This window comes from Ammospiza caudacuta, chromosome 5, assembly GCF_027887145.1.
Source record: "Ammospiza caudacuta isolate bAmmCau1 chromosome 5, bAmmCau1.pri, whole genome shotgun sequence".
Lineage (NCBI taxonomy): Eukaryota > Metazoa > Chordata > Aves > Passeriformes > Passerellidae > Ammospiza > Ammospiza caudacuta.
In genome coordinates this window covers 72,236,244-72,258,574 of record NC_080597.1, presented here as the reverse complement: position 1 = coordinate 72,258,574, position 22,331 = coordinate 72,236,244, and the positions used below count along the sequence as shown (strand labels likewise).

At 39.6% G+C, this 22,331-nt stretch overlaps 1 protein-coding gene across 7 annotated transcripts in view; it reads left to right on the top strand.

Annotated features, from left to right (window-relative positions):
- CELF2 (CUGBP Elav-like family member 2) overlaps positions 1 to 20,975 on the top strand; it is a 548,030-nt gene extending 527,055 nt beyond the window's left edge. For 3 of the 7 annotated variants that reach the window (XM_058804601.1, XM_058804594.1, XM_058804597.1), the window contains 3 exons: positions 6,710 to 6,907; positions 10,238 to 10,381; positions 15,176 to 20,975. In XM_058804601.1, the coding sequence (XP_058660584.1) occupies positions 6,710 to 6,907; positions 10,238 to 10,381; positions 15,176 to 15,303 (470 nt within the window). In that variant the 3' untranslated portion in view covers positions 15,304 to 20,975. The remainder of the gene's footprint in view (positions 1 to 6,709; positions 6,908 to 10,237; positions 10,382 to 15,175) is intronic. The other 4 variants (XM_058804598.1, XM_058804600.1, XM_058804599.1 and 1 more) reach the window with 2 other exon arrangements.
- Positions 20,976 to 22,331: the final 1,356 nt, after the last annotated feature.

Genomic DNA, 22,331 nt, shown 5'->3' with positions numbered 1-22,331 from the left:
ACTACTACTACTACCTATGTAGTTCTCTGGAGTCTTTTAGTTTCACACAGTTTGTTCTGCAAAGTGAATTTCCTTGTGTCCCTGCATAAAGACTCCTGTTCTTGCAGTACATATGGAAGGTAAAAGAATTGTCACTGGGGATTTGGGTTGTCAGGGTTGTAGGAGAGGCTCCTTTTTCACTGGGGGAGTCTGACAACAGGTGTATCACCCCAGTGTACAAAACCTCACTCAGAAATGTAGTGCCACAGAGGCAGTCCTTTAAAACATCTGTAAGAATTATCTAATTGACTTGAGAGCAGCATGCTTGAAAAATGAGGGCAAGTCTTTGGCTTTTAATTGGCAAGTATGGGAGAACATGCAGTCAGTCACCTGAAATGCCAGAGCACACACACGTGTCCCATGACATCTTAACAAACCCTGGCATCTCCAGCTAAGATGCCAGTAGTTGTTAGACCATTCTTCTTTGTTCTTAGCCCTGGTCAAGATTTTCTTGAAGAAGGAGGATTTTTTTTTAATTATTGTTTCTGCTATGATGACTTCACCTTTGCCTGTAACAGAAGAGATTTGCCCAACTGCATTTTTCTCCCTCCCTCTTTTTTTTCTTTAGCTGCTGTTGCTCCTTGCATTTCCTTTTGCAATGCAAGGAATCTATTTGGTCATTGCCAGTTCATGACCCATCATAATGTCCCCTCAGGAATGGATGTCCTCCTCAGTATCTCTTGCTCACTCTGATGCTCTGCATGATGTCCTTTCTGTCACTGTTACTTGGCTGCTCACCCAATCTCTCTGTTCTGTGATCTCTGGTTGGCATTGTTGGGAGCTGGGAAGGAAGGGGGCTGATGGATGTCCATGTAGCAATGTTGAATGGTTGCATGGGGTCTCGTGTAAAACAGGACTTGCTTCTGGCAAGGACATGTGCATTTCACACAAAACAACCTCATTGTAAATATAACTCAAGGACAACTTAAGAAAAATTAGTATTAGGTCCCAAAATGGCAGATGTTAGTTTCCTTTCTTACTCCATTAGTGTCAAAGCAAGCCACAGGAAATGACGTGCACAGAAGGTTGACTTATCTCCTCTCCTCTTGTCAGCTCTTGCAGTAAGAGAGCTACCCTGTCATGAAGTAAGACACCATTCAATGTCCTTTCTGATTACCAGTCATTGTGCTTCACTTGGTGTATAAAAACAAATCACAATATCCAGAGCAAAATATGACATCCCACTCCTTCCCCTCAGCAAGTACCAAGAACCCAGGCCCACTGGAGCACTCCAACATAATGTACCCCTTCATCAAAGCCAAGCAGGAGTGAATCCTGTGGGCTCATTGTGTGGGAACCCTTCTGTTGCACTCCTTTTAGCACTCCTTGCTAGTCTGCAAGCAGAGTTTACATTTTCTCAGCAAGTATTTTGAGGTGATGTGTGTGCAAACTTATCTGCATGTGTCATTTGAAGTATTAATGATCTATTCACAACCTGGTACCAAATTTCAGTTTGTTTTAAGTCACCGTTGCTTCCATGGACTTGTACTGACAGTGACTGCATTCCCAAATCTTCTTCGTGGATGTTTTTATGGATATGTGTATGGTGCTTACCAAATGTATGTGGGTATGTCTGTCTGTGTATATACATTATTGAGAGAGAGTTAAAGAGGGGAAACTGCTTCCCCATGACACAGCTCAGCATTAGGACACTTTTCCTTCAAAAGGGAATTTGATTATCACTTTCTGGTACTCATGATGCTGATGATAGTGAAGTATTGCTCAAATTACAATAACCTTCCCTGTCTATTTTAATGACAGTTTGGGGCTTTTCCTGATCACCATGTCATTTTCCTGATCACTCAGTCATTCACACTCAAACTCACCTGGGAGATTGATTGCCTTTAACCTCATGTTCAGTAAGTCTGATGCTCCACACTGACATGGCTCAAGCAAGCCCATAAAAAATATTCACTGGCCATGGACATTCCTGTGCAGCAAACTGAGAATTGAGTGACATGCTTCTAGCTGGGGATTTAGCAAATCCAAAACATAAATCAAGTAGAGCTTAACCCCAAAATTAATCAGGAGGTGGCACTGGGCTTGGGCATTGATTTATAGAGAGGTTTGAAGAGTTGCTCTGCCTAAGCCAAGTCCTGCCCTGCGCATGAGAATCACATGGACAATGTTTTCCACACTGAACTCACTAGAAGACTTTTATCTGTTTTCTCAGTCCTGTCTGGGTCTGTGAAAAGAAGCTGTTCTATGGAGGCTGATAGTGCTGTCATTGTAGAGAGAAGCATTTTTTAAAGATGTCTGGAGCCTTAAATAAAGTGGAGTATAGTAAGTTTAGGTGTCTCCAAGGTTTTGGCAGCAGTTGTGGCAGCACTAAGCGTGGGGATTTAGTCTTTCCTCAGTTATTCTTGGAGCACCTAAAACTTTAAATGGTAAAACATTAGACTGCCTGCTTTGAGCATGTAAATTTAAGAATTCTTAGTACCAAAAAGAATTATGAATTATGAGGAAAAATTACTAAAGAGGGAGGAAGCAATTCTTTGCAATTAAGAAAGAAGACCATACCTTGAGAATACTGGACAGCTATGGCGCAGTATTTGTGTGTGACCCCAGGGCACTCACTTAGCCTTTTTGCCCCCTTATTTACATCTGTAAAATAGAGATAAAACTATTCATGACAGACTTGAAGGTGCTTGAAAAGCACTTTGAGAGACCTTTGGACTTGCCAAGCTTTGTTGCTTTTGTATTATGTAGAGAAACTCAGAAAAGTAGAAGGCCATAGATGAGAGGCTCCAAAAGGTTATTTTACAGAAGGGAGGAAGGGACCAGAGTTCAGTGTGTGACTGAGGTGCACTGGTAGAGATAATAAAGAGATGACAGAGATGCGTAACAGCAGCTGGGCCTTGCAGATTTCATAAAAATGCAGGAACAGAAAGTGTTGGGTGCTTTCTGCAGCTGTGCTGTGCTGTGTGTGCCACACATGGGCTGTGGGTGCCCTTCCCAGGAGCTGTGGGCTGGGCTGTCTGGCTGATGGCTGATCTGGAGCCGCTGGGTGGGAAGTGCTATTGATTCCAGGGGAAAGGAGGGGGAGGATGCTGCCCACTGCAACACAGAGCATGTTTATCTAATAGGCCAATGACTCACGAAAGATAACATGGTATCCTAATGCTACCTCTGCTATCAAGTTATTTCCACGCTCTAATAAAAGGAGAGATACAAGCTGCTTTATCAGGAACCTTTAGTTTAACCAGTCCTGCATGTACAAGCAGAGGCACAGATCTAAGTACACAACAGCAGAACAGGCAACAGTCAGCCTCAGCATCAAATTATTAGCAGTAGTAATATTTAATATATAATATAGTGTATATTGTATGTTTATTATAAAAATATTGTTGATATTGCTTTTGTTATTATTATTGTTATTATAATGTTTTCAATGCCACTCTATCACTCACTCTCCTGAACTGGGTAGAGGAGAGAAAATATAACAAAAGGTTTGTGAATTGAGATAAGAGCAGAGAGATAACTTACCAGCTACCATCACAGGCAGAACACTCCTGGAAATTAGTTTAATTATTAATAAGTTTAATTTATTACCAATCAATTCCGAATAGAATAATGAGAAATTAAGCCAAATCTTAAAAACACCTTCTCCCCACTCCTATATTCCTCCCAGGATTAACATTATTCCTGAATTCTCCACCCACTGTCCCCAGTGGTGCAGGAGGACAGGGAATGGGGGTTGCAGTCAGTTCATCACACATCGTTCCTTCAGCTCCTTCCTCCTCAGGGTTGGACTCCTCAATTGCTCATCTGCTCCTTCAGTGTGGGTCCCTTTCTTGAGGCTGCAGCACTCCACAAATTGCTCCAGTGTGGGTCTGTTCCATGGCATGTCCCTTCAGGAACAGGCTGTTCCAGACTGGGTCCCCCACAGGGTCACAGGTGTTGACAGCAAACCCACTGCAGTGCAATCCTCTCTCCACAGGTGCTGCCAGGAGCTCTGCCTTCCTGTGGGGCCACAGCCTTCTTTGGGCACCCGCCTGCTCTGGTGTGGGCTCCCCCATGGGCTGCAGTGGATCTCTGCTCCCCCATGGAGCCCCATGGGCTGCAGGGCACAGCTGCCTCACCCCGGGCTGCACCAGGGGCTGCAGGGCAATCTCAGCTCCTGCCCCTCCTTCTCCATGGACCTTCAAGAGCTGTTTCTCTCACACATTCTCACTCCTCTCTTCTCTATCTGCAGTTACCACGGCACAGGGTTTTTTCTTCTCTTTACCAAGTCACCTCAGAGGTGTCACTGATGGGCTCAGCCTTGGCCAGTGGCAGGTCCATCTTGGAGCCATGTGGCATTGGCTCTGTAGGGGAGGCTTCCATCAGCTTCTCAGAGAAACCATCCCTTTGTCCCTCCCACCACCACCCAAACCCAATGCAGTTTTATAACTGGAACCATTATACAAGAAATACCCAGGTCTGTTGAGCTCTGACAGGGGTTTTTGTTCGAAGCACTGGCAGCCAGTTCCTCCCATCAGGGTACAGTGATGCTCTGAAGTGGGGTGGAGGGGAAAGAGAAGTCTTCAAAGTGAGATATTTTATTATGGAAAGGCTAAGAATATTACATCTCTGTCAAGTGTTTAGTCACACAAATTATAGTAAGATCAAAAGGTATAATTTATGCAGTACAATTCTCTTAATTGGCACAGAGTCTGGTGGAGCCAAAAAGGTGCCACTTGAGCAATTGTCCTGATTATTGGAGACTCATAGGAATATGCTTTTCAAATCTACATAAGAGGCAGAAGGATACTGGGGTCAGCATCTTTATCCTCCTCTGTGAATGCTGGATAATTCCCTGCAGTATTCTTCCTGTATCTAAATTACACATGTGATGAGGTTTCTGCCATCTTCCTTGAAGACTGTTTCCCAGTCTAATAGATTTAATTATTAATTTACTATAAAATGTCCTCTGCTTAATTTCCCCACTTTTGCCCAATTTACATACCAACTCTTGTTATTGCTCTGAAATCAAGCCCTTTCCTTCTCTTTATTGTTCCTCTCTTTGGGGTCTTAATATGACACCACCACATCTTCACTCACCATTTTACCAGTCAAAACATTAGACAATGTCTAAGAAATGATTGCTGGTGTTTCTAGGTGCCACCCCCATTTTTCTAGGACTCATCCTCTGTATCTCTATGGGCCTGTTAAGCCCTTTAAGTTGTTTGTGAGCTGCTCACCAAGAAACTGAGGAGCTGGGATGGCTGATTGTGTAGAAAACGTGCTCTGACTCTCAGTCCTGATGTGCTCTCAGAGCTCAGGCTGACACAGGCTGGGTGTGTGGAAGATGAGCAGAGCTCTGAACCCTGCCATGCTTTCAACTTCCAACAGCAAATTCACTTTTTCTGGGGAATTCTGAAAGACATGCTAGCACTGTTAACTTCAACATAACTCATTTTGGAGTCATGCTGGGCGATAGAAGCAGAGGAGGGAAGCTGTAGCTCAGGAGTTTGTCCACCATCAAATCAGAGTAGTACAACTCCTTATGCAGCCCACACTGTTTGCACGGATGAGAGATGTCATTTTCTGCACAGCTAGCAATCCCATCTGAAATTTCCTCTTTAGCAGCCATCCCAGGTAAATTACTCTGTTACTTATCAGGATGGAGAATTGCTGTAAGTTAAAAAAAAAAGTGACTCGGCTTCCCTTGTGAAGAAAAACATTGCTAGAAATAAATGCTTTTGTTTCTTCATGAAAGGTGCCTAGTCTTGAGGAAGCATTTTTAGTCACTCTGGGTGTGCTGCTGTTCATCTCTTGTGGAGTGGCTGGAGTAACAGGGGGAGGAAGGTGGAAGCAAAGAGCATCACAGTCCATCTTTCTACCACAAGCCCAAGAGACAAAGCCTGTAATTGTGTAGAGGGTTATATAGAGGGTTATTTTAGTTAAAAAAGGCCTGTTTAAAATGCAGTTAATTAGGTGTCACTATAGAACATGAAATAACACAACGTGCATACACTGCTGTTCTCAAGGCAAAAAAGGGAAGTTTATTTTCTGATTCCAACATTTATAGATTTCCAAAAGTGACAGTGGATTGGAGGGTGAAAGTGCCCCCTCTTCAATGACGCTGGACAAACCAACAGTCCATCAAATTTCTCCTCCTCCATAAAAGAATGCAAAACAATAAGTTATTTACAGCAAGTGTGTGAGAAAGTTTGTTACAAGAATGTTATCATCAGAAGGCTAAGAAAATCTCAAAAATTCAGGGCAACAATTAGGGTTCTCTGCTTGTTCTGTATAACCCAAATACTTCTGATCTGGTGCTGTCATGGCTGTTGCTGAAGACCCTGGTCAGAGAGAGGGGGTTTCCTCACAGACTGCTTTTTCCACAGACAAGGACAGAGGTCAAACAGGTCCCACACTGCCAGCCTCAGACAGCCACAGCAGAAGCACAGGTGTGGAGGTGGATGAGCAGAGAGGCTCTCAGGAGCACAGAGCTGTAGTACTTGCCAGTAGCAGGCTGCATGCGAGTCCATTTGACTGTGCAACCCTTGTGCTGAAGTGACCCTGATGCCAAAGTCGTGTTTCTTTGTCCTCAGTCCCATATTTGGTGACGTGCCGAGCTGCATGCACTGCTGTCGTCCTCAGTGTCGTATAATACCAACGACTTTCGGAAAGCACTAATGAACAAGTGCAATTTCTTTTCTCTATTGTTGGGTTTTTTGTAAAGTTGCTCAAATGCTCTCAGGTATGGCGGCCCTGAACGGAGGACTCGGCGCCACAGGCCTGACGAACGGCACGGCCGGCACCATGGACGCGCTCACCCAGGCCTACTCAGGAATCCAGCAGTACGCGGCCGCCGCGCTGCCCACCCTCTACAGCCAGAGCCTGCTGCAGCAGCAGAGCGCCGCGGGCAGCCAGAAGGAAGGTAAGTTCTCGGCAGGTTGCAGTTTGTTGCAGCCCCGAGACACGTGAAAAGTCTCTGTTTTGGCCTGCATGTTCGAAGAATGAGTCAGAGTTCTTCAGTTCTCGGTGTCAGAGTTGTTTATTGTATCTTATCTATAAAAATTTTTCAGCAGGACAGACAGAGGCACTCTGCCTGCCCCCAGGGCAGTGTTATCTCTTTATACTACAAACTACGTATACCATGTTTTCTATTACTTTCCAACACCTATCACCTATGTTAGACAGTGAGCTTCTACTCTAAACCAATCCCAAAGTGCCAACATCACAGCAGAAGATGGAGGTAGAGAAGAAGAAAGGCTGGACACACCCAAGTCCCTCCATCTTGTCCCCAAAACCCCTATTCTAAAAACCCCAAAATCTACTTTTTCACCCTGTGATAATTTTATTATTACACTACTTCTGTGGCTTTCAGGTCTTCATACAAAGCTGGTAATTTGCTCCACGGGTCATAATCAAACCCACAGGTGTTCTGGGCTGTGTGCCAGGGTCTCTGAGCCCCCTGGCAGGGGTCCTGGCAACTCTGGACACCCAGAGGGATGTACTGAGTTCTGACAGTAAGTGCCCGCGCCAGCAGACCCAGCCCGAGCTGTGCCATGCAGCTGTTTCCTCGTGGAGGCTTCATGGAAGGCCTCAGGCAGTCTAATCTGTGATTTCTTCTTCCTCCATTTTCTTCCTGCTTGCCACTGTCACCTTCTTTGATGTCTAATGTGTTTCACTTTTCAGCCATCAAGTTATGCTTTGCCACCCATTCTTATATAAAAGCATTTACCACCTACCATATAAAAACCACTAACAAAAATCATCCCTCTGTGGATGCAATTTTTCCTTCTGGTTTCCATTTTCTGTCATAGGGGAGTTAATCTGATTGAGGTTTTGAGCTAATGACAAGATCCGTTTTCACTTTGAGTGGTTCTTTGCTTAATTGTGGGTCTTGTGAGGAAGCAGCTAAGTGAATGATTGCGCCCCTCTCCCCACACCAACAGCAAATAAACCTCAGGAAGTTATTGCTAAGAATAAATGAATACTAATTACAAGGTGTTTAGGAAAATGAGGCTACCCTTTTCCCCTCTTCCGTTCCCCTTCATGCTTCCCAGGCATTTTCAGGGGGGTTGTTTCTGTTTTCATTGCTTTCTCCTGTCCTAATTTCCAGCTAATTCTACAAAGACAGGAAAATACTGCATGCTTTCTAAGACTGTATCTATGTTGTCACTACTGCTCTTGCCAAGGATAAGCTTTGGAAATAAACCTAGTATAATATCCTCAAGAGAAATCTTTTTTATCCTCTTTTGAAATAGTATTTTCTACTGTTATGGGATGTGTTTCCTAGGAAGACAAATTTGGCATTCCCCCAGCTAGTTATTGTATAGGGATGCTGGAGTTAAAATGTATATTTTCTCTCAAGTTTTTTCCTTCATTTGCTGCTAAAAGCTTAAATTATTTAAAATGAAAGGGGATTTTTTTTAATCTTTTTTTCCATATTTTTTATTTTCTGCATTTATCTTTCCCCTCAGGCCCTTTGGTCAGTGACAATAGACTATTTGACACCAGAAAAAAATTGTTTATTTGGTGTCATTGCAAGATACGTAGTGAAGGACAGCTTGATTTTTTTTCTAGCTATTTTAATTTTTCTCTGTTTAGAAACATTCAAATCAACTTAGGTTTATTTTTATTTTTATGAATTGCCAGCATCCTTTTTAAAACACAGTGGTTTTGTTATATATCTTGTATCTGTTAGTAGGTGGCTAAGTAATTCAAGTGAGTGAATTCCAGGACTGAATACTGACAACAATGTTTTATCTCTTACCATGATTTCTGATGGAAGAGTCTGGAGTGGTTGAGGATAAACAAATACCAGAGAAAAATGCTATATAAATATTAAATGCTGAAGCACAGTGAACTGCCTTGTGCATATGCTCTTAAATATTATTTAGCAATTTTTCCCCCTACTATTTTAAAGAACATTATTTGCTGGGAATGAGAGTTTACTTGTGACAAGAAGAAAAAAGTTCCAAGTGACAAGTTTTTTCATCTTTTTTTTTTCCTTGCCTCCCAGAATTTATTTTTTTTAAATCTAATTCATTTATCTCCTCCTTTGGGGCAAATTTGCTACCTTTTCCTTCAGGCTGAGAGTGAGCAGCCAGCCTGATTCCGTGTGGGAGAGGGGAGGCTCTGTGGCTCTGTTGCAGAAGGAACTCTGTAAATCTCATGAGCACTTTCCTCTTCCTCTCCAGAAAACCAACATCACATCTGAGACACATTTAGGTTCCATTAAGCAAGGGAATATGTAATCAGGCTATTCTAGGTGTGGTTTTAGCAGAAATGCTTGTTCCCTTTGTGTACCACTTGCACTGCTGGTGCCTGCATGGAGGCTCCATCCTGTATCCCACTCTTGCTGCCATCCATTGCTCATTTCCAGTGTGCTGCCATTGAGCTAGGGGGAAAAAATAACCTACCAGTATTAGGATGAATGTTTTAACCTACACCTGAAATAATACATATCTCAGATCTTGTCTGCAAGGAAAATACTCAAAGCACCTTTGAGTTTACACCTTTGTTTGCAAACTGAACTAAGTCTAAAGCCACTTAACTGCAACACAACTACTTAATTTTGAACTTCTTTTAAAGACTCGCTTTACAAAGCTCTTTGCAGGAGACAGATCTTTGTATGTGGGATTTATATTAAAAAAAAAGCTCATTTTGAAATGAGTCAGTACAAATTTAATTCTGAATGTCTTTTTGTCACTGACTTCACTGACTTTTAAGTCACAAGGTGTGCTTCTTCTTACTATTTTTATTCTTATCTGCAGCATTTTCTTGCCCTTTGAGTTTAAATCTGTGGTATCAAATCTGAGCTCACCTGCTTCCATTTCCATAAGTTCCTGCAACTGGAATTAAACTGACAAACCCATGCAGGTGTTGGAAGCAGCAGAGGAGTCCTTGTGCAGTTCTTGGGGCATTCTGAGAGCCAATACATTCTGTACCTGTTTTCCTAACCTTAATTACACTGAAAGACACTCATGTAAATTGAAGAAAGAGATTTAACTACTTCTATAGTAGAGTTATGAAATAAACACTTTTCAAAGTAAACACTTTTCAAGATGGGATGCTCAAGAGCTGCATTTCAGCTGTGCTCTTTTGATGATCCACTTGCTTTTGTTCCCTCAGAGTTAGAAAGTGAAATGCTTTCTGACCACCAGCTTCAGTAAGTATTATGGAAAAACAGATTAAATGTAGCACTTGTAATAGCTGTTTTCATACTTCTTTTTTTTTTATTTATTTTATTTTCCTAAAGGTCCAGAAGGGGCAAACCTCTTTATTTACCACCTCCCCCAGGAGTTTGGAGACCAGGACATTCTGCAGATGTTCATGCCTTTTGGAAATGTTATCTCTGCTAAAGTCTTCATTGACAAACAGACCAATTTGAGCAAGTGCTTTGGTATGTCAAATTTAATAAATCCAACCATAAAAGCCGCATGCACTATACTGAAAAGGGGCCAGGAAAGAAAATTAACAGCAGTGTGAGAAATGTCATACTGGAAAATCATTCCAAAAATAATAGACTGTTAATCCTCAAATGAGCAGGAAGATGCAAAGACAAACTACTTCTAACTAAAAATTGGATATGAAAAAAAAAACAATAATAATCTTCCAGTCTGACATCTCGCATGAATGTGTCAAGTACATAAAACTAATTACACCCTATGTGGGGGAATGTCATTTAGTATACTATTAAATTGCCTTATTATGGATACCTAATTATTCTCTATTGTATAGCTGAGCCACTTAAAAAAAGCTCTATGTTTAACCCATTGCTTCTACATTACAGGAATTTCTTTCTTCTGAATTAAGTACAAGATTTTGCAATTAGTGACTGAATGGTGTGTACATGTAGTTCAGAATATTCTGCAGACAGCTGATGTCTGGCTGTGCAGCTCTGGCTGTTGTGGGTGGGTCCCAGTGTGTTATGGAAGGTGGCATCTCCCTCACCTTAGGGCAGGGATGAAGAGAGCCTCACAAGATCAGTGTCAGGTTTCCCAGAGAATACTTTGAGCTGTCAGAAAATTAGATCACAGCAGAGGAAGAGATGATGTGTTGGTATAAAAATAGTTTTAGGGTTGATTAGGAGGGATGATGTATTTGCAATAGCAGAAATGCACCAGTTCAGTGCTTTGATGGAGTGGAGCAGAGAATGTCAGTGTGTGGTAAGCTTTTGGAGCATTGGTCTCATAATTATGGTCTTATACAAGACACAGTGAGGATTTAGGAGGAGGAAGGAATCTCCTAAACATGAGTTTTGTAAGGGTTGATGTAAAATACGGGAATTTTCTTTAAAGTGGCAATTCTTTCCCAGAGTAAAGGAATGCACCTGTATATGTGACAAAAGAGGAATGGACAGTACACTTGGAAAGTTGATTCAGTTCACAGAAAGAGTGTGACATTCTTTCTGCATTTTCCCACAGTCTTTCAATTAATTTTTGAAGCATTCATCTGTTCAGACTTTACAAAAAATTATTCATATCTAGACCAGCATAGTCCAGCCTGTGTCTGCGATGGGTTAAAGCAGTCCCTGAGGCTCTTGCAAATTTGAAAAGTGGAATTGAAATGGAGTCCCCATTGATCTGGAGCCAGTTCTGTTAGTATGTTGGGGGTTACAAAATCGTTGTTGAGATCTCCAGGAATCTTGATGAAAAGACAAATCAAGCTATGTTAATCAAAATGCAGCAATTGTGGTGACTGCTGAAAGAATGTAAATCAGTTTGGGCAGGTGGCTGAATTCATCAGATCGTTTCCCACACTTGCTTTTTGTGCATTTTCTTTTACTCTTTGATTACCTTCTTACACATTTGCCTGGGTTTGTGGGACACAATTGCCTAACTCAGTGATGCACCAAAATTATCTTCTTTAAGGGAAAATGGAGGTGTCAAATCCCAATGGATGGAGGAAACCTCCTTTTGGTATTAGGCAGCTCTCACTGATATTTCTATTTCTCAGTCTTGCTTCCCAGATACTCTGCTACCAGGGAGGGAGCTCTGCTTTAAAAACAAAAAGTAGAAGTGGCAGATGAAGCTGAGTTTTCTGATTAGTGGGTGACTGTTTGGTGATGCTGCACATCACAGGCAAAGCCAGAATTAGTCCTGCTGGTTTAATGTACAGGCAAGGTCTGCATGCACCTCCTCAGCTTTATTAGCAAGAATTGTCTAATATTTTTTTTGGTCCTATATTTGTGTTTCAAAAAGCTTTTTATTTTCTTTTTCTGTCCTCCCACCCAAAAACTATGACAATAATGCTGCTGAAGAACCCATTTCTCTGCTGAATCATTTACCCACTGCACTTGGTACAGTTTGGGTTTGGGTTTTTTATTTGTTGGTTTGGTTTGGTCTTTTTTCCCCTAGTAATAGTAATTGTAATTGTAATAACTTGCACATGCTTAGGGCTTCCTACTCTGGAGTTTCCAATCTCCTGCCCAAAGGAGGAGAAAGTCAAATTACAGATGGGAACAGGTTGAACATCCAAAAGGTGTAAAGATTGTCCAAATCTGTCTGGCAGAAATGGGAAGGTTTATTCTGAGTAAGTGATAGACAGTGATGAATCTTTATGTAAAACTGCTTCACAAAATGAAAAATTTCATTTCTGTGCAGAAAAATGACTTAGGCATATTTTCTTTCTTGTCCAACCTAAAATGAATGTTCAAAGGATTAAATGATGATGAGGATGACAGAACAGTGTGTTTACACCTGGAAGTGCTCTTCCATGAGTTCTCACATGCTCCACGGGCTTTAATTGATTCAGCAGACAAAGGGTGTCACTATTCCAGCTTATCTCTTGCCTTTCATAAATGTTACAATAAGAAAAATGAGATATGTAAGTAAGGCAGAGGAGGGGGAACTCAGTTACATCAATGCAGAAATACAGTCAGCCTTATAGCAAAATTGTTACTTGAATGATGAAAATTATTTATCCTGATTATAGAGCTACTCAAAGATCTAAAACAAAAATCAGAATTGTCATGACAGGATCTTTGAGAATTAATAAGAAACATCATTCTGACTGTATGTAACCTGTGGTTTAAAATTCAGACAAAAAATGATGAATGGGTGCAATCAGAAAAATACAAATAAAGGGAAGGAATTCTAGATTCTTCAGTAAGATTTATAAATGAAGGTTCTCAATAAGGAAGAAGATGAGAGCGTAACAAGCTAATGCAGGTATTGCATTCTGTGTAGAGAGACAGATTGTGAATCCAAATAAGAATTGAATGACAGGGGCTGATGCCAGCAGTGTGCTTCCTTCTCTTCATTCACCATCCACAGATGCCAAGTGACAAGTTTAGATCACTTGCTTACTTTCCAGGTGGATAAAACTAGGTACAAAGGAAAGGAATTGATGTTAAGTTCATAGCAGTAATGAGAATAAAGTGAAGGTCAGGAAAGCTGTAGAGGGAAATGCTGAATTGTGAAGGTGGGTAGGAGAAGCTACACCTCAGCTGTGGAGCATCTGCCTGGACAGTGCTACAGCTGCCCCCCAACTCCTGCCAGTTCCCTTTGCTTTGAGGCAATCCTAGAGCTCAGGGACGGAGACACAGGACACAGAGCTAAGGTAATGATTGGAGTAATGTGAACAGATATGGTCTCCTAGAACCAAATAGGGGAAAGGAAGAAAGGAAGAGAGTGATGAAGCTCTTCAGGATCTGGCAATAAATTTAAGAGGGAATGACCTCAGGGAGAAAGTGAGGAAGTGGTAAGAGTTACTAAAACCAAGGAAGGTATGGAGGAACATTTATTATCCCTTAAGGAGGTAACAAATACTCAACCACAGGACAATATGGATAGAGCATATTGGCTTTGGCCAGGAGAAGGTTGGCAGAGGTTTAAATGAGAGGTGGTTTTGAGTGGAAGGAACAGAAGACAGCCTGAGCTGTCAGACAAGAGTCTTAACTTAAATAGTTTGGTGAAGCTGATTTAAGGTGAAGCCATAGGGATGATCTATGAAGGAGAACAGCTGGACAAGGATACCTTGAGAAGGGGGGAAGATTTTATGTGGTGGGGAAAGCAAAATAACACTCTGACTCTGCAATTGGAAGAGAGCAGCAGTGCAAGAGCCATAAAAGGATAGGTTAAAGTAGAGGTAAAAAGAAGTAATGAATCCAAGAAGTACACAGGCACTAAGCACAAATGAATGAAGCTGGTTGAGGAAAGAGAGGCACTGAGAAGCCCCTGTGTTAGGACTGAAGACAAAGTGTGTGGCATCCCTGCTTTAGGAGAATGAGGGGATACATGTTAAGGCAAATTCAAGGGGAAAGAAGAGGGAGCATTTCAAAGCAGATGCACAGCAGCAGGCTGAGTGCAGTAATAATTAGCCCAAGCTGAGGCAGAGCAGCAGTTAGGTGAGCTTTGCAATTACAAGTGGGAGGCCCAGATATGAAAATGAACTTTGAGCTTCCAGAATCAGGGAGATTTGAATATATTATGAACAGAACATTTTCAGTCTCCCAGGGAAAAGAAATCTGAGCCAGGCCAGCCATTCTGAATTACCCAAGCAAGCATTATCCTCCTAGTTAGTGCTCACATGCAAGGAGCAGATCTTGGAGTTCTCATCAAACCCTACCATTGTCTTTATGATGCTGCTTAATTTTGATGTTTGCATACCCCTTTGGGGACCAAGAGCCTGAATTAACTAACATTAAGGTACCCTGAGATCTTGAAATGGAAGGAGCTGTAAAATTACAAAATATTAATATTGCAACTGTCCTAGGCTGAGCCCAAGGAGATGAGGGTTCCACAACACACATGAACTCACGCCCAGGTGTGCCAGTGGGTTTAGGAATTTTGGGGGTTTATTCTGTAACCAGGCTTGCTGTTTCAGCTTCCCTTTTGCAGACTGGCCTAAATAGCACTTCCTAATAGACTGGGAGGTATGTAGATACTACACTGAAAAGTGTTACAGTAATAAATATCTTCAGTCTCTAAGGTAGGAATATAAATAACAAAATGGAAACTGCATTGCACCAAAATTGGCCAACTGCATCCCAGCTAGTAAAGAAACATTATGTAGGTAAAGAGGAAGGCAAAAGGAAACGGGAGAGGAAATGGGATATGAAATGTGATCAAAGAACTAATTGAAAGCCAGGTGAATGTGTCAAATAAATAGCAATCATAAAATTCTAACTAAGTGCCTCCTGACATTTGTTGTAACCCAGAGCTGACTTTCTCTCCCGTTCTGTGTCCCGCAGGTTTTGTTAGCTATGACAATCCGGTCTCTGCACAAGCTGCTATCCAGGCTATGAACGGCTTTCAGATTGGCATGAAACGCTTGAAGGTTCAGCTGAAACGCTCCAAAAATGACAGCAAACCTTACTGATCTTAACCCCAGATGCTTACTGCTCTTATTTTAGCTTTCTTAGGGTAAGTCCCATGAGCAAACCTGTCCTCTGCAGGGGGGTTAAGAAAGAACATAGAGCCAACCTTCACCAAGGGACAGTTATTTTTACAGTTACCACTTCCATCTCCCCACTTGTCCTTACTGCACTTGGCTCCCATTTCCTTGCCAAGTAATTACTGAGTTGTGTTACTGTATTTTGTTTTGCAGCATAATTTATCTCCTTTTCGAAACGAAAATAAATGTCTTGAAATTCCAAACAGCACACACACACAGACACAAAAAAAATGTGCAATTTAACTCTGTGAACCCTGGTGCCATTAGCACACAATAAAAGTTGTTTTCTATGGATGGATCGTATTTTACCAGGGTGGCACCAGCAGTTTATAGGTTAAACAAAATGGCCTCATGCCAGTTGAAGCACTTATTTTGCAACAAAAATTGAAATAAGTCTTTCCACTACATCAACTTGTTTTTTGAGAAGATCTGATTTTTTTTTCGGTTCAAATCAACGTATTGTTATATATTAGTCTGATTTTACACTGGTCGTCTTTATATTTCATTTTTTTTAAGTTCTTGTTTTTTTGGAAAGGATTAATGTAAAAAAGATTTAGAGATCTGTTTCTAAAGCTACAGGGTTTAAAATAAAAAAAATAAAATAAAATGAGTGACAATACTTGATGTTTCTTGAGAGATAAATTTAATAATAATAAAAAAAAGAAAGCCACAGGCCTGTAAATTTTATTTGTAAAAAGCATTTCTATTTTTATACAAAATTTTTACTGCCTCAGAAATAATGGAATTTATTTATTGCCTATTGTTAACTTATTGGATACCTAAAGAGCAGCTCTCTATGCTAGCTAGATCCTTTGAAGTAGTCTCTAGAGTAATTGTGCCAAGAATGGGCGCTTTTTCACTGTTGAACCCTCCACCCTTTGCAGTTCATGCTTTTATCCTCTTGTTTGTATTTGTCTGGTTATTTTGTTCGTAGTTTCCATTACCTAGTTTAAAGTTTGGTTGTCTGACCCTTTCCCTCCCCCTGCCCCCCCTGTACCTTTCTGTTACATTTGTAGAAACTGGTTCTTTCCTCTCTTTTTCTCCCCAAAGAGGAATCCATTCTCTCTGACTCCTTTCAAATGGATTCTTTTGGGGCTCCATTGTGTTCTTGTTGACAAGTATTGTAAGTTAATGCAAATTATGTGAACAGCTCGTAGGCTCTACTGATAAAAGATTTGCATTAGTTTTCTCCTGCACCCATAAAAGTGATTTTGTTTGTGCTGCATAGATTCTGTGTAACTTTTTTTCCTCTTCCTTGTTTTTTCCCTAGACATCTCCATGCCCGTTAGCCCATCGTTTGCCTAGCATGTCCCTGTGGCGTCTCAAAAAAAAAAAAGTTTCATCGTCCCGTCATTGTTTCTGATGTCTTTCTGACCTCACATCATATTTGGTTCTCCTACTGACCTAGTTTGACCTTTGAAATTTGCATGTGACCTCATCTAGCTATGAATTCTGGGAAGTCAATGTGAAAAAACATTGCTGCATTCATGCAAGACTGAAATTTATTATTAGATAAATTAATGATAGGATTTAAAAACAACCTGTGGCAAAATGTTTTTTCTTTCTTTCCTTTTTGTTTTTTCAGTTTTGGTTTCTGGTTTTCTTCTTTCCTTGTAGTTTTTGTTTCATTTAGTTTGGGTTTTTTTGTTTGGGTATTTTTCTTGGTTGATTTTTGGTTTTGGTTTTTTTTTTTTTTTCATTTCGTAAAAAAAAAAAATAAAAAAAAAACAGACTTGAAAGTATTATACAGGGATTGGCATTCTGCCTGGTCACTGGTGACAATAGCAATATGTGTCCAGAGGCACAGAATGTTGGTTTCTAACAGACTACTTCCAAAACAGTTTGAGAAATAAAACTGTCTGATTTTAAGTCTCTAGAGGTCTGTAATAGTTTTTACATTTTTCAGGCAGTGTAAAGTTTTTTGATAAGGCCATTTTAGGTGGCTCACTTTCTCATTAAAGTATATATATAGAACCACTTTTTGTAGATTAGTATAAGAAAATATTTACCCTGTTTTAGGGCAAATGCTACCTACTTGTGTCACCTTTTGCTGAACTGACTCACAGTTAGACAATCCATGGTTTAATGCACATGAAATTACCTATATTTTATACTGTTTCAATGTACAGAAGAAAGGTTACTGTAAAATGTGTTACGTTGGTGCTTCTGTGAATTAAGTTGTGGTTTCATCATGAGTCTTATGGTCTTAAGTGTTCTATGTTTATAAAAAGACAAGTTTAAAATTGGTTTACTTGAACAACAAGAACAAAAAGAAGATTCAAAAAAAACACAAAAAAAAGTTGTTTGCTTAAAAAAAAAAATAATTTCATGTGAAAATGAAAAAATATTCCAGAATAAGTTTGTGTTGGCTTGTGACGCATTGATGTCATTTTTTTATTGTGAACAATTTAGGTGTGTTTGTGTTCAGCAAAATGTGATCAGTTTTTCTTTTAAAGAAAAAAAAATCAGTGAAACTATAGTGCCAAATTCCAAAGGTACTTTCTTCCTAGAGCTTCAGTGTGTTTCTTGTGTGAAGTAATTTGATAACATGGGTATTTTATTATGTGTTTTGTATAAATCCCTAATATTTAAAGAAAAAAAGAGGTTAAAAAGTTTGTTAACTTGCTATCCTGTGGTCTTGTTGCCTGAAATTGTTATTGTTTGTTATTTCTCTTTGATGTTTTTTGTAAAACATTGTATAAGTGCCCATGTTTCACTTTTTTAACCACTCTGCACACATCAATGCTGTGAAAGCAAACCTCACTATGTATTTTCTTCATATTGTATGGAAACCTCTAAGGTGAGAAAGTTTTGAACTTTTAACCCTTTCCACCCAGAGCTGTCTTGAGTGTTAATACCTTTTATACATTCACCATTTTGCTGTTTATTTTTATATATATATCTATATCTATAAATATATATATACTTAGTTTTTTGTGGTTTATTTAATACATGGTTGAAATCAGAACAATGCACAGGGCAGATCTGAAGGACAAAAATATTTTACTGCTGTCTAAATTTCTTCTGTATCTATAACTAAAATTATTTAAAACCGTAATTAACTTGTGGTTTTCCTTTTTAGATTTTGGGGATTTTGTCTTTTCTTAAAGAGCTTTTAATATGCTGCTGGAATATGCTATTCAGTATTAATAAAATAAAAGAAAAAGAAAACAATTCTTTAATTATCTATTGTATGAGCCACTCCCAACCAGGAGCGGTCAATCCACCATTTGAAAACCTTGAGGAGAAAAAAAAAAAAAAAGAATAATAATATTTTTGTAATTTAAATAAATGAATTTTTGCTTAAATCAGATGCACTAGATCTTCCTGGGTGAAAATTCAGTGTGCACTGCAGTTAAACTACTTTTTATGGATAAAGTTTACATACACTGTAATGTTTGGTGTTATTTGCCATTATTTGTCACGGCAATATCCTGGCTTACTCCCGCAGACACTCGTTCAGAGAGGAGTAACTTTACTCGTGCCCGTGGTCCATGGGAATGTCTGTGTGACTGATGGGGGTGTTTGCTGGAGGAAGCTCTTTGTCAGGAGCCAGAAAAGAGATGCTGGTAGCCCTTTTCACTGCCTTGTAAGTCCGATTGGGTTGCGTTCCTACCGCACAAACAGTGACCAACAACCAAATTCGGTTCTTTGCCACCGGTTCAGCAAATTCATTGCCAATCCAATGTGTGTGAGCAGCAGTACCTGCTACAGGTCATAAAGTGCCATAACTTCTTCCACCTCCTAGTTCTATCTGGTTATATCTGAAGCCACCTAAAATTAAAAACGAAGCCCTATATGAGCAACATCAGCTGGTGCACTCTTGTCTCTCATCCCCAACTTAAATGCTTCTTTATGTAGAGCCCTGGGATGGAAAGGACTAGCCTCTAGTGATGCAAAAAAAGTTTCCTTCTTATAGCACATGCACTTATAAATAAATGATCTATACTTTTCTCACGTTTTTACTACTGCTGGGGCCTTCCTACACCCTTTGAGGGCTATTTTGTACTTCTTGCAGCAATTGTGCGTATTCAAAGTATCATCTCACGTACGTTATATTATATATATGTACATATATATATATATAATATGAGATCATCATTTGGATTGTTTAGAGACTGTTTCACTAATTTTTCTCATTGTACCCACCGTCTAAATTTCCAAAGCTTTTGTAGATGCCCTGGTGTGTCCTGTGGGTTTTCCAGTCCGGTTAGAGCGGTGATGCCTCTGGTCCTTGGGCAGTGTAACTCAACACCAGGCTGCCCTGAATTACTCCACAGGACATTGGCTTAGCAGTGGGAGACAAGGAATGTTTCTGTACTTCCAGGCAACTGAGATGAGTCATTGCTTAGAAAAGTGTCCATCTCTGGAAAATAAAAAAAATTTAAAATTCAAAAATAAAAATAAAATTCAAATACAAAACCAAAAACCCAAACGTACACCTCCTGGGAGGCAAATTATCTACCAGTTCTCTTTCAAAATAATGAAAGGTAAAAGCTGCAAGGGTGCAAGGGCCTAATAAGAGAGGAAGTAAAACAAGGGAAATTGCTTTACAAAATTCTAATCAAAAGACTAGACTAGTTGTTTTATCAAACAAATTAGCTAATTGCAATGAAATGGCAGTCCTCAAAGGAGTAACAAGTTCATCTTTCTTTCACCATAGGGGTTACAGTTCCTTGGCTTGTGCTACTCTGGAATCATTTTACTGTTTCTGTTTTTATTATCTTAAGTGCTAATTAACAAAAGGAAAAAAATATCCTGTAGTTTCATTACCTTTTTGGATAATGTCATACAAAAAGAAAAAAAAAAAAAAACAAACCTATGTATTTGTGTTTTTTTCGTGCTGTGGGAATTGTTGTTTGTAGATTAATAATACTATCATTTTGTTTAGAATTACAAACTAGTTTTTAAGTATTGTCTGAGAAAAGCCAAAGTTAATGCAATCTAGTGGAAACTGTAAGACCATTTGAGTATTGTTTCTGTTTTATTGATGCATTTGGATTTTGTTGTTTGATGGAATTTGAGCCAAAAAAAAAAAAAAAAAGAACAAAAAAAAGGCAAAAAAAAAAGCAGGCTTTCCTATTTCTACAACTTGATTGTACTTATGCATTTTGTACCAGTGGAACTTTTTATACTGGAGATTAAAAAACAAATGGAAATTTTTGTGGCTTACTCTCGTGGGCCCCCTCGATCATGACTGATTTTCAAGTTTGATTTCTGGACGGTAGAAAGAGAGTTGGTTTTGTTTCGAGAATTCAAAACTTTGGCTTGATTTCTTTTTTTCCCTTTGCTTATATCTAGTGTTTAGAATTTTGTCTTAACAAAAGCGGTAAGTTTCACTTTTTATTCTGTATCGTGCAGTTACACAATAAGGTAATTAGAATTAGGAGTACTCGGTCACTTTGCGTGGATAAATGTATTAGTTAAAACGTTAGGGGTTTGCTTTTTTGCTGTTTAGATCAGAGTTTTTTCTGATTCTTCTGTCCTCATTGTGAACATAACCGTGTAGTTGAAACAGTCAGACTTATTTTTGTAACGTATGTTATTGTGTGATGCAGTTTTTTGCTTCTGTCTCCAATATTAAACCATTTTCCTAATACTTGTCTCTCTACTTTGTGTGTTGTATTGTTGGTGGTCATTCTGTGTTGGTAATACATCTGCACACCTCACTGTTTCACGTGCCTGTTTTTTTTTTTTTTTTTCTCTATTTGTTGGTTGTGTACAAAAGATACAGTCGATTCCACCTAAGTGAATAGCTGATTGGGGGGCAAAAGAGGATTTGTACATTTTAGACATATTCTGGTTTCTTTGAATTTATTTTTTTTTCTCTTTTCCTCCCCCTAGTCATGCCTTATCACTTGCATAATCTCTTGGTGCAGGAAGCATTTTAAATGAGTTTCCTGCAAAGTCCTATTGAAGGTAGCTTTTATTAGCCTTCAAACTGCAAAACCTTCTGCACACAAACACACAGAAGACACCTGAAAAGATTTCTTTTTTTTTTTTGTTTTGCTGTGGCATTTCAGTCAGTCTGGAAAATGTGGATTATGGAGATCATTTCTTCCTAGTTGTTAAAAAAATAATAATAATACTCTGCCACTACGTTGCAGAAGCATATGAAACATTCAAGAAAAGGAGGATATAGCCGTGGGATTTTTTCCAAACTGCACAGTAATCTGATGGCATATGGCGTTAGTCAAACTCTCCCTAGAAACTAATCATGTCTTAACTAGGGCTGGGAGAGCCTGCAAAATCTTACCAGGTGATCAAGCTTGTTATGTGCAGTTGTACATACAATACTTTAAAATATATAGCAAAATCCAAGTGAGCACAGGAAGACTTTCTTGCTAAAGCCAATGGAAGTAAAAAAAAAAAAAATAAAAAAAAGAAAAAAAATTTAAAAAAGGAGAAATAAATTATGGAAAAAAGATCCCCCATTGTTCCAATGGGTGATATTTTTGCTGTGGGCTTACAAAGCAGATCATTCTCAGCATTGGCTGATAGTATTACACAAATCTCAAAAGGGACTAAAGAAATACCATAGCACTTTTTTTCTCATTATTTTTTACACTTGGCTCTTAGCTTTTTTTATTCTTTCCTTTCCTATAATTTTTCCTCCTCACAAGAATCTCTCTGCTCTCCCCCAACCGGTGTCTACCATGATGAAATAAAAGCTGCAAAAGAAAAATCTATGTTGTTCTGGTTTACAGAAAGTCTCTTCTCTCCTCTGATCGCAGATACAAACCTTACAATTTGGAGAGGGGGGGGAAAAAACAAAACAAAACAAAACCAACCAAACCAAACCCAAGGAGGAGAGAGAAGCACTGGTGAGTGCTCTCTGGAATTCAAGCCATACGCCCCCATCCCTTTCCTTTGTCCCACTTTCTGTGATGCTCAGGAATCGAAGACCACTTAAAAGTGCTCTTATGAGACCCAAACGACACTCGTCCCTCTTG